The sequence below is a fragment of the Amphiprion ocellaris genome, chromosome 9 (assembly GCF_022539595.1).
Source record: "Amphiprion ocellaris isolate individual 3 ecotype Okinawa chromosome 9, ASM2253959v1, whole genome shotgun sequence".
Taxonomy (NCBI): Eukaryota; Metazoa; Chordata; class Actinopteri; family Pomacentridae; genus Amphiprion; species Amphiprion ocellaris.
The window spans coordinates 12,522,236-12,533,458 of record NC_072774.1 but is presented as its reverse complement, the minus strand read 5'-3'; the positions used below and the strand labels follow the sequence as shown (position 1 = coordinate 12,533,458).

The window sequence follows — 11,223 nt, the reverse complement described above, 5'->3', positions numbered from 1 at the left end:
TTTCATGGCGAAGCATCAAAATTCACGAGGCCGCCATGGCCACGCCCTCAGACTTAAGGTGAGCATTTTGATAACTTTTGATCACCCATGCCTGGACTACATCCTGGCCGAATTTCAGCTCTCTCGGTGTTACCCTATGTGAGTTTATAGCTTTTGAAAATGTACAAAAATGACCCAAAATCGTCAAAACGTATGACATATAATTCAAAATGGCCGACTTCCTGTTGGGTTTTGGGCATGGGTGTCAATTACATTTTGGTGTGTCTTGACGAGTTACATATACCTACCAAGTTTCATAATTCTAGGTGACACGTACTGGCCGTAGTAAATGTTTGAAATTTTCCAGGTGGCGCTATGGAGCCATTTTGCCAAACACATGTGCAGTTTCCCTAAAATCTGAAATGGGTTGCCGGTCCAGATATGTGTGGTAATTTTGGCGAGCATTTGAGCATTTTTAACCTGTCAAAAAGTACTTTGTTTATTCCGGCAACGATACGTTGCCACGGCAACAGCGTTTTATGAATCGTCAAAATCTTCACACTGTGCCATCGTCAACGTGTGGTCACTCACCTGACCAATTTTCAGAATCATATGACAAAGTATCAGGCAATGGCACGTGCAAATGTAATGACAATTTCTTCCTGTTGCCAATAGGTGGCGCTATGAGTATTTCTAAATTTATGAATGTGGATGTGTTCAGAACCGGACTGGTGTCCATCACATCAAGTTTGGTCCGGATTGGATCATTTCCAGCTGAGATATTAATAATTCAATTTTTATGGCGAGAAATCGAAATTCGCCGCAATGCCACAGACACGCCCCTTGACGACGAGTCACCATTTTCTTTGGGAATCATCATCAATGTGTTCAGGCTTATGTTACCACATTTGAGGTGAATCTGATCAACGTGCTAAGAATAGTACATCAAAGTGTGAAAAATGTCAATTTCCTGCTACCACAAGGTGGCGCTATGACTGTGAATGTATATAACCACATGGATATTGTCAGGGCTGGACATTGATCACACATGTAAAATTTCAGGCAGATTGGACCATGTACAGCTGAGTTAGACACCACTTCCTGTTTCATGGCGAAGGATCCATTTTTTTGGGAGTCGCCATGGCCACGCCCTTTGAAATGAAATGAACATTTTGATAATTTTTCATCAGGTCGCGTGTTTGCATATATTGGCCAAATTTGACGTCTGTCGGACTTATCCCCGATGAGTTATTAATTTTGAAAAATTTACAGCTAATTCAAGATGGCCGACTTCCTGTTGGTGTTAGGGCGTGGTCATGATTGACTTTTTTGGGTTTCCTGATGTGCTGAATATGCATACAAAATTTTGTAGCTGTACATGAAACATCGTGCAAGTTGGCCTAATGACCAAATTTTTAATTTTCCAGGGGGCGCTATGGAGCCATTTTGCCACACACATGCGCAACTCCCATAAAATATCAAATTTTTCACGAGGCCTGATGAGCATGCCACGTTTGATGCATTTTGGGGTATGATAAGGCCGCCAAAAAGGCAATTCAAAAGTCCGGAAAAGAATAATAATAATAATAATAATAATAATAATAAATAATTCCTTGCATTCCAATAGGGTCTTCACACCGTCGGTGCTCGGACCCTAATTAAAGCTGCAAGCAGCGTTGGACGGGTCCTCGCATCCTTGCTGGTCGGCGAATCCACGCACGTCCACCAGGTGGCGCTGCGACCGAGAGTGCATGTCGGCCTATGGATGTGATGAGGGCTGGATTCTGATCACACGTGTAAAATTTCAGGCAGATTGGAGCATGTTCAGGCTACTTCTAGAGCTTTTTCTGTCCATCCACCAGGTGGCGCTGCGGCCGAGAGTGTATATCGGCGTATGGATGTGATCAGGGTCAGACTCTGATCACACATGTAAAATTTCAGGCAGATCGGACCATGTCCAGGCTAGTTATAGAGCATTTCCTTCCATCCACCAGGTGGCGCTGCGACCGAGAGTTTATGTCGGCCTATGGATGTGATCAGGACTGGACTCTGATCACACCTGTAAAGTTTGAGGCAGATTGGAGCATGTTTAGGGCAGTTACACAGCAGTTGATGTTTCATGGCGAAGCATCAAAATTCACGAGGCCCCCATGGCCACGCCCTCAGACTTAAGGTGAGCATTTTGATAACTTTTGATCACCCATGCCTGAAGTACATCCTGGCCAAATGTCAGCTCTCTCAGTGTTACCCTGTTTGAGTTTATAGCTTTTGAAAATGTCTAAAAATGACCCAAAATTGTCAAAACATATGACATATAATTCAAAATGGCCGACTTCCTGTTGGGTTTTGGCCATGGGTGTCAATTACATTTTTGTGTGTCTTGACGAGTTACATATGCCTACCAAGTTTCATAATTCTAGCTAAAACGTACTGGCCATAGTAACTGTTTGAAAATTTCCAGGTGGCGCTATGGAGCCATTTTGCCACACACATGTGCAGTTTCCCCAAAATATCAAATGGGTTGCCCGTCCAGATATGTGTGGTAATTTTGGCGAGCATTTGAGCATTTTTAACCTGTCAAAAAGTACTTTGTTTATTACGGCAACGATGCGTTGCCACGGCAACAGTGTTTTATGAATCGTCCAAATCTTCACACTGTGGCATCGTCTAGGCATAACCAGTCAGCTGACCAATTTTCAAGATGATATGACAAAGTTTCTGGCAATGGTAGGTGCAAATGTAATGACAATTACTTCCTGTTGCCAATAGGTGGCGCTATGAGTATTTCTAAATTTATCAGTGTGGATGTGTTCAGACCTGGACTGGTGTCCACCATATCAAGTTTGGTCCAGATTGGACCCTGTCCAGCTGAGATATTAATACTTCAATTTTCATGGCGAGAAATCGAAATTCGCCGCGTGGCCACAGACACGCCCTTTGGTGACGAGCCACCATTTTTTCTGGGAATCATCATCAATGTGTTCTGGCTTATGTCACCAAATTTGAGGTGAATCTGATCAACCTGCTAAGAATAGTACCTCAAAATGTAAAAAATGTCAATTTCCTGCTACCACAAGGTGGCGCTATGACTGTCAATGTACATAACTACATGGATGTTGTCAGAGGTCGAAACTGATGACACATGTAAAATTTCAGGCAGATTGGAGCATGTACAGCTGAGTTAGACACCACTTCCTGTTTCATGGCGAAGTGATCCATTTTTTTGGGAGTCGCCATGGCCACGCCCTTCGAAATGAGATGAACATTTTGATAACTTTTCATCAGGTCGCGTGTTTGCATATATTGGCCAAATTTGACATCTCTCGAACTTATCCCCGATGAGTTATTAATTTTAAAAAATTTACAGTTAATTCAAGATGGCCGACTTCCTGTTGGGGTTAGGGCGTGGCCATGATTGACTTTTTTGGGTTTTCTGATGTGCTGAATATGCATACAAAATTTTGTAGCTGTAGATGAAACGTCGTGCAAGATGGCCTAATGACCAAATTTTCAATTTTCCAGGGGGCGCTATGGAGCCATTTTGCCACACACATGCGCAACTCCCCTAAAATATCAAATTTTTCGCCAGTCCTGATGAGCATGCCAAGTTTGACGCGTATGGGTATGATAAGGCCGCCAAAAAGGCAATTCAACCGTCAGGAAAAGAAAGAATAATAATAATAATAATAATAATAAATAATTCCTTGCATTCCAATAGGGTCTTCGCACCGTCGGTGCTCGGACCCTAATAAATAATTCCTTGCATTCCAATAGGGTCTTCGCACCATTCGGTGCTCGGACCCTAATAATAAATAATTCCTTGCATTCCAATAGGGTCTTCGCACCGTCGGTGCTCGGACCCTAATAATTCCTAGGGTTTCAATAGGTTCCTCGCACCACTTCGTGGTGCTCGGACCCTAATAAATAATTCCTTGCATTCCAATAGGGTCTTTGCACCAGTCGGTGCTCGGACCCTAATAATTCCTTGCATTCCAATAGGGTCTTTGCACCAGTCGGTGCTCGGACCCTAATAATTCCTTGCATTCCAATAGGGTCTTCGCACCATTCGGTGCTCGGACCCTAATAATTCCTTGCATTCCAATAGGGTCCTCCACACCATCGGTGCTCGGACCCTAATAATAATAATAATAATAAGAAGAAGAATTCCTTGCATTCCAATAGGGTCTTCGCACCGTCGGTGCTCGGACCCTAATAAATGATTTCTTGCATTCCAATAGGGTCTTCGCACCAGTCGGTGCTCGGACCCTAATAATAATAATAATAATAATAATAATAATAATAATAATAATAATAATAATAATAATAATAATAATAAATAATTCCTTGCATTTCAATAGGGTCCTCCGCACCGTCGGTGCTCGGACCCTAAAAATATATATATAGACTGTGGTGTGTGAGAGTCACGACAGTGTGACGTTACGGCCGGAAAGTGTCTGTGGTTAAATATAAGGAAGTGTGTGTGCAGCACGCAGCACGTTACTTAAATAAAGCCGCCATAAGCACACAGTCGCCGTCCATGTTTAATTGGATGTAATATTGTGGATAAAGAATCAAAGTATTATTTATGATGTCAGTTTACCAAATATAACTTTCAAGACATTAAAATATGATATAAAAATGTATTGTCCCAATCCAATTATAATATGAAGATTAAGACTCTAAGATATTATATAAAATTTTCCAGTTCAATTATACTATTAAGGTCTAGACTTTACAATATTTTATGCCTCTCAGCTGCCATCTATTGGCATACTGTACTTTTATATTATTTTTCTTGTGTGTTCAAATCTCAGTTCACAAGTATGACATGATAAGATCTGCCAGTGACTGATTCCCATATGTTTAATACAATATTCATATTCAAAATTTACTGTATACAGAACATATAGATGGATAAATTCAAATAAATATTTCTCCACTTGAACTATTTCCTTGGTATTGTGTGGCTTCCTGCATTCACATCTTCATGCTGTGACACAGAAATCCACAATAAAATGTAGTTATGTAGTTAAACAAACCAAGTGAATGATGAAAAATAAAAAATTACATTTCTCTGTCACAGGCTGTTGTGCCTTCATTTGTTCTTGTTAGAGTTTCACTTCCCTGTGTTCAGCCGATTGTCCCAGTAAAGGGTTAAGTTTGTGTTCAGACAGGAGGAGGGACTTCTGGTAATTCTCCATCCCTTTTCCCAAAGAAGAACTGCGCAACAATCCCTGTGTCAGCCACTTTGTTGGTGGATTTTTGGTGTTTGGGATTTGCTTCTATTCGAACTGGTAAGTCTTTTTATTCGTGTTTGACTCAGTTTATAATGCTGTACTGTTACAGTCCGTATTACAAATATGGTCCTGCACTGCGACCAAAGAGAATCCAGCCTTTTTGGCTTCTCAGTGCTCATAATGCATCAGGAGATAAAATGTGTGTCTGGCACGTTTAAAACAGTAAAGTCAATTGGTTGATGGACAGCAACAGATTTAACTGGCCACAAACCATAAAATGGTTGAGGTGGCCATGTGGTCGCGGGCGTGAAAGTGAGAAACAACACTGGAGTTTCAACGGTTCAGGTGGGTTTATTGTCTCGTTGGTGCAGTTCCACCCCCGACCACTGGTGGCAGCACTGAGCGCTGCTGATGACTGGGAGACGGTGAAGTCTGGGAGCGAAAAAAGATCTGAGTTTATTTCCAGGAAGACAAGTGTCCCACCTGAACTGACCTGATGCAGGTCGCTTTTCTGAAATAAATCGAGTTTCTGCGACTTTCAAGCTTAAAATATTGAACACTGAGTATTGAATAACCAGACAGCTTTCATAAAGAAGATTAACAATCGCAGCAGCATATCACTTTCATTTCCGGGTTTTACGAAGGACGAAAAAGGTTTGTGTATACATAAATATAGATATGAATGATTACATAAAAATATCTACATTTTACAAACGAACAAGGACACTGTTATATTCATGTCCTGAATTTATTTTCACATTTCAAGACAGAAACTTTTTTCGACTACGTTTGCACATCCGCATTTGTTCTATTGTTTCTTTGTGTCCACATTTCTATTAATGTCTGTGAATCCTGTAAGATGAATCGACCGGTTGGCAAATATTACAACAATGACCACCCATTTTAATAGCTGATTAACTGGTTTGAGGTTTTTTTGTTTTTTAGTGTAAATTATATGTTTTAATAATTTCTGGTTTCCTCCTTTTTGACAGTGAGGTGAGTATCTTTGGACAAAACAAGACATTTTCTGACATTTTAGAGACCAAACAAATGATTGATTTCATGAGAAAATAATTAATATTTAATCCACAACAGAAAAATATTGGTTTGAAGCTGTCATTGGATTCGTTAACTCAGACTATCAGTGATTGTTCAGCTGGGCGAACTAGACAGAAGCAAACGATTCCTATCAAATCTACATGACACAACTATCCACCTTGAAACTGGTTTCACCGTGTTGTCCACAGTTTCTATTATCCTCCTAACTTGGAGGTTTATTTGGTCAGATCCTTCAGCCAACATCATCCAAACACCATGTCTCCACTTTATATTTCAGAAACTGTTAGAAGCTCTAATGTCACCACCAGAGTTGTTCCTGTGGTGTCTTCATCCATATACAGTTGGAGGTTTGGGTTCAGTCTTCATCTGATGCAGCACTTTTAAATACTGTCTTCTGAATACTGTCTTTCAGTGTCCAGCAGCAGGCAGGATGTCTGTGACTATGACCAAGGCTGAGGGGGTCACTGTGTTCACTTTGACCTCGGACCCCCAAAGTGCTTGGCCTCCTCTGTGCCAGATCTTCAAGGGTCTTTGCTACAGTCCAGTTTGCTGCTCGGTGTCTCAGCAGCTGAGGAGGATCCAGAGAACTTCTCAGTCAGTGCTGGGGGTGAGCATCAATGCTTCCAGATGCTGTCACATTTTTAATCCATACTTATTTCTTTCCCCTCCTGATTTTGAGTCAAACTTTGACTAAATCATGGTGGCCTGTGTTTGAGCTTCAGGTGTTGTTGTATTTATATGAGATCATTTCTATGAAACCATGAGAGAGCTGTGTTCTGCACCATGTTTGTAGTTTATACTGTGCTTCCTGTTTCACAGGCTCTGCAGATTATGGTTGGGCTGCTCAATCTTGGCCTTGGAGCCGTCCTCCTCGGCTCTGGCTCTGGTTCTGGGTGGCAAATGGATGTTACCATGTTTCCTATTTGGTTGGGAGCGTTGGTAAGCAAGCTGATGTTTGATTAGAGATTTTATTTTCTCCATCATGTTTTTGTTGTGTCATTAACTCAAATACAGCAGAACTTTTCCTGCAGAAATTGCAGCTGTAGAGTCTCTGCAGTTTTACTGAGGATGTGGAGTTTATTACACTGAACACCTGCATTAAATAGCAGTTCAGAGTGTTCAGGCTTTCTGAGCTCTGGAGAAGGTTTGACACTGAATCTGTGACTTCTGATCAGACATCTCTTAGTTCTGAGGTGTTTTTATTAGAAAATAGCCGCTGCTTTATGTCACTATCAGTGTGAGCACAGGATGAGGTGTCTTCACTCAACAGAAGATGATAGAATTTACATAAATGAGTTTTTATTGAGTGTTTGTGTGACAGAATAGAACTGTGAGGATTTCTTAATGTATTTTTTTGTCTTTTGTCTAGTTCATTGTGTTTGGCATCATGTGTATTTTGTCTGAGAAGTACCCCAGTCCATGTTTGGTAAGTAGTTCATGTTTTAATCTTAGAAGGACTTCTTTTATTTAGTGCTGTAGTCAACTGAAGCAAATCTTGGTGGATTGAAACACTTCAAGCAATTATTGGTCAAATCAGGGCCACAAAATCTGCACATTATCTGCAGATGAACTTAATGGGCCACAGTGCACTGAGCGCAATCTACCTGCTCGCTCTATTTACAAATTTTACTATGTTTGTTTTATGCTGAAATGATATATTATATATTTCTGTGCATAAAGTAAAGAGTTTTGTGTTTCAGGTCATCCTCACCCTGGTTCTGAATCTGGCAGGAGTTGCTTTTGCCATTACAGCCATTGTTATGTACAGCATCAATGTAGCGGACACATATATGGGGGGGTGGTATTGGTATTGTGACCATAATGATTATGACTACTACGGGTACAGAAGACATCATACTACAACAACTCCATCTCCTGAGAGGGATGTCTTGCAGGAGAAGTGCTTGGAGGCCAGAGAACTGGCTCAGGTAATTATGGAAAGAGTTATTTCTGCAGTCAAAACACAAGTTGTACCTTCATGATCACCATCTCCACAGCTGCTTTCAGCTTCTGAAAGGTGGATTTGCAGCTTTTCTCTGCTTTTGGATGAATATTGAATATTCAGGTTTTGACTTTACTTTCACCACATTCATTTAACCCAGAAAAAACTATTTCAAGACTTCATGTAGCAAATATGAAGAAAAATGTCTCTTTTTATAGCATATATGAGTGGAGTCTTGGACACAAAGTCATCAGAAATCCAGAGTATTAAAGTTTGTGAAAAAATCTAAATGCTGAGAAACTAAACAATACTACAGTGTATTTGAGAAATGTTTGTAATGGGAAGGGAATTGGTCATTAAGAACTTAAAAATAATAAGCAGATTAATTGTGTGATAAATTAAAACATGTTCAAATTAGGGTTGCAAATTTCAAACACTTTCCTCAACTGATAGTTGACCACATAGACAATCATACATTAATTAATCAGTAAAATACAGCACTTTTCCATTTGCAAAACTATTTTTAACCACTTGCACTTCATGTATGCTGCAAAATCAACTCACATTTGGATTTTAAAGATCAGATAAAAATATAAACAGAAAACAGCCCATGTAGATAAAGCCAATTGGTTTCAGGTAAATCTGACATTAGAACGTCTTCTTTCACTCTTTTCAGACTAATCTGAGCTGCTGCAGTAACTGATGGAGACTAGAGGCTTCTCTGTGCACAGCAGCTCAGCTGACTGCAGCCTGACTGTGAGGCGTTTAGGGAACATCAGTGAATTGTAGTGTCTCCAGATTAACAGAAATTCAGCCAGTGAGGTGTTATAGTTACAGTTACTGATATTTTGCCTCTCAGAAGTGCTCTGAAGTTAGATGATAGCCATTTAAAATCTTATTTTGATGCAGAGATTTGTACGTTAGCAGGAGTGTAGCACAACATGGAAGTAAGAACAGTGCTCTGTTTATTGTGCATTAAGAAAATTCTGTCCCTGGAATGAATTAGTATTGATTAAAGTAACAATAAATACCACTTTGGCCACAACTGTGCAGCCCTGCTGTTGTTTGTGTCCCTCCAGATGCTGGTGTTGGGAATAAACATTGTCCTGATCGTCTTGTCAGTCCTGGAGCTCTGTGTCGTCATCAGCTCTGTTGTGTTGGGGATCAAGGCTCTGAGGAGCAGACAGAAGGAATCAAACGAGGTCGAGTATGAACCGAGACATCTTCCTGTAAACCTCCTATTTAACTGGGAAATGTTGGATGGACACATTCACAGCTTCTCAGTCCTTCTGTGTACATTTGTGAACTTCAAATCTCATTCAGGATGTCACTTTCTAAGCAGCTGAATGGAAATACTTTCTTTAGAATGTTTATTCAGAACTTCTTTGACATTTGTGTTTCCAATTCACACAAAACAAACCACTGCATTGTTTTTCAAGTGAATATCAATTCAAGGAATTGTTTTTTTGGGGGGAAGAAGTGCAGGTTTAATGTTTGTATAAAGTCAACCAGCTGTTTCTCCTCCCTCCAGTCTTCATTCTAAGCTAAACACATTTCCATGAATGTTAACCCATTTATTTACAAATTAGTTGTTCAGCAAAATAACATTCAGGAAATTCAGCTTCTATTAAACCAGCACCTCTTGAAAGTTTACACACACCTGCTCATTCAGTGTTTTTTCTTTATTTTAACTATTTTCTACAAGGTAGAACAAAACTGAAACTGTTTTTTTAATTCATATAGAGACAAAAACTTGACAGACACACCACAGAGACGCAACGTGACCACAAAAAAAGAAAATTGACCACAATCGACTGCAAACATATCGCAAACTGACTACAGACACAAAACAACTGCAAAGAGAACACAAAGAGACACAAAATGACTGCAACGAGATGCTAAATGACACAGACAGACACAAATTAATGATAAGGTTAAAAACAGACTACAGAGACACAAAGACACAAAACGGTTGCTCAGAGATGGAAACTGACTTTGAAGACGCCATGAAAGGAGAACAAAAAATGCCACAGAGACACAAAAAGACCACAATGATACTGGTTGTGGTTGGAGAATGAAGACAGGTGGAGGTTTTATTAAAGCACCAGGAGGCGACTTTCAAGAATCAAAAATGGAAACATATTTGTTTGGTTTGATTGCAGTTCATTTCTAACGATCTAATCCGATGCTAATATGCTAATTAACAGTTTGAAAGTCTTTAGTTTTGTTCTTGAGTAATGTGATTTGAGTGTGTGGACTGGTTTTTCTGAACTTTCTCCATGTTCTTTGTCTCTTTCAGAGCGCTGAAGAGCCAGAATCCTTCAAACCACTGCTGGATGAAGTCACCACTGATCCTGGAGCCTGAATGTCAGCAGGAACTGTGATCCTGCAGCTTTAAACCACTGACTCTCTGTGCTGCAGCGTCAGTGAAGCACACAAATTCAGATGGTACAGTCTTCACATTCTGGCACTATGCTGAGCTTTGCTTAAAAATAAATGCACTTCTACTGTATCATCTCTTTATGTCAGTGATCTGCACTAAACTGAATATGCTGCTGTTCATTTTAATCTTTGTTTTGGTCTTTTTAAGTAATGATTTTTCTATGGAGGGATGTGCCTTACAGTCTAGATGTTTGTTGCTAGGAAGGAGTTTGTAGACGTTCATGTGGTATTACTATTATACCCATTATTACTGGGTGTCTTGTTACTTTTTTTTTTTTTTTTTTTTAAAACAATATTCTGCATGCCAGTGAAAATAAAGGTGTAAAAGCTGTTGACTGTTACATGTTTTTATGTTTGAATCTAGAAAAGTGTCTGAAAATTGAATCAGTTACATATTTTGTGTTCAAACGTGAAAGGATGCAGATGAATTTAATACCAAGTCGTCTTTAGATAGAAAGTCTGGATTAATAGACTGTAGGTGTTGTGATCAGCTGTAATGAATTACTCAGTGGTGGAAAGTACATCTATTCAAATACTGGATTTAAATACAGTTGTGAAGTACCT

The 11,223-nt window shown here is 39.8% G+C and overlaps 1 protein-coding gene across 3 annotated transcripts; it reads left to right on the top strand.

Annotated features, from left to right (window-relative positions):
- Positions 1-5,154: 5,154 nt before the first annotated feature.
- Positions 5,155-10,990, top strand: LOC111578024 (membrane-spanning 4-domains subfamily A member 8-like). Of its 3 annotated transcripts, none has more exons than XM_055013989.1 (7): positions 5,155-5,273; positions 6,688-6,882; positions 7,095-7,214; positions 7,645-7,701; positions 7,976-8,203; positions 9,297-9,424; positions 10,517-10,990. In XM_055013989.1, the coding sequence occupies exons 2-7, from the start codon at positions 6,706-6,708 to the stop codon at positions 10,599-10,601; spliced, it is 795 nt and encodes a 264-aa protein (XP_054869964.1). In that variant the 5' UTR covers positions 5,155-5,273; positions 6,688-6,705; the 3' UTR covers positions 10,602-10,990. The 3 variants fall into 3 exon arrangements, with proteins under 3 accessions (XP_054869964.1, XP_054869963.1, XP_023140369.1); XM_055013988.1 differs by lacking the exon at positions 5,155-5,273 and adding an exon at positions 5,680-5,870; XM_023284601.3 differs by lacking the exon at positions 5,155-5,273 and adding an exon at positions 5,681-5,870 and having other exon boundaries at positions 9,297-9,419.
- Positions 10,991-11,223: the final 233 nt, after the last annotated feature.

What these genes read in the sequence shown, in the direction of transcription:
- LOC111578024 (XM_055013989.1), top strand. Translation starts at nt 6,706, where the DNA reads ATGTCTGTGACTATGACCAAGGCTGAGGGGGTCACTGTGTTCACTTTG. An exon ending in CTATTTGGTTGGGAGCGTTG is followed by an intron (nt 7,215 to 7,644) that starts GTAAGCAAGCTG and finishes TCTTTTGTCTAG; the next exon opens with TTCATTGTGTTTGGCATCAT. An exon ending in AGGCCAGAGAACTGGCTCAG is followed by an intron (nt 8,204 to 9,296) that starts GTAATTATGGAA and finishes GTGTCCCTCCAG; the next exon opens with ATGCTGGTGTTGGGAATAAA.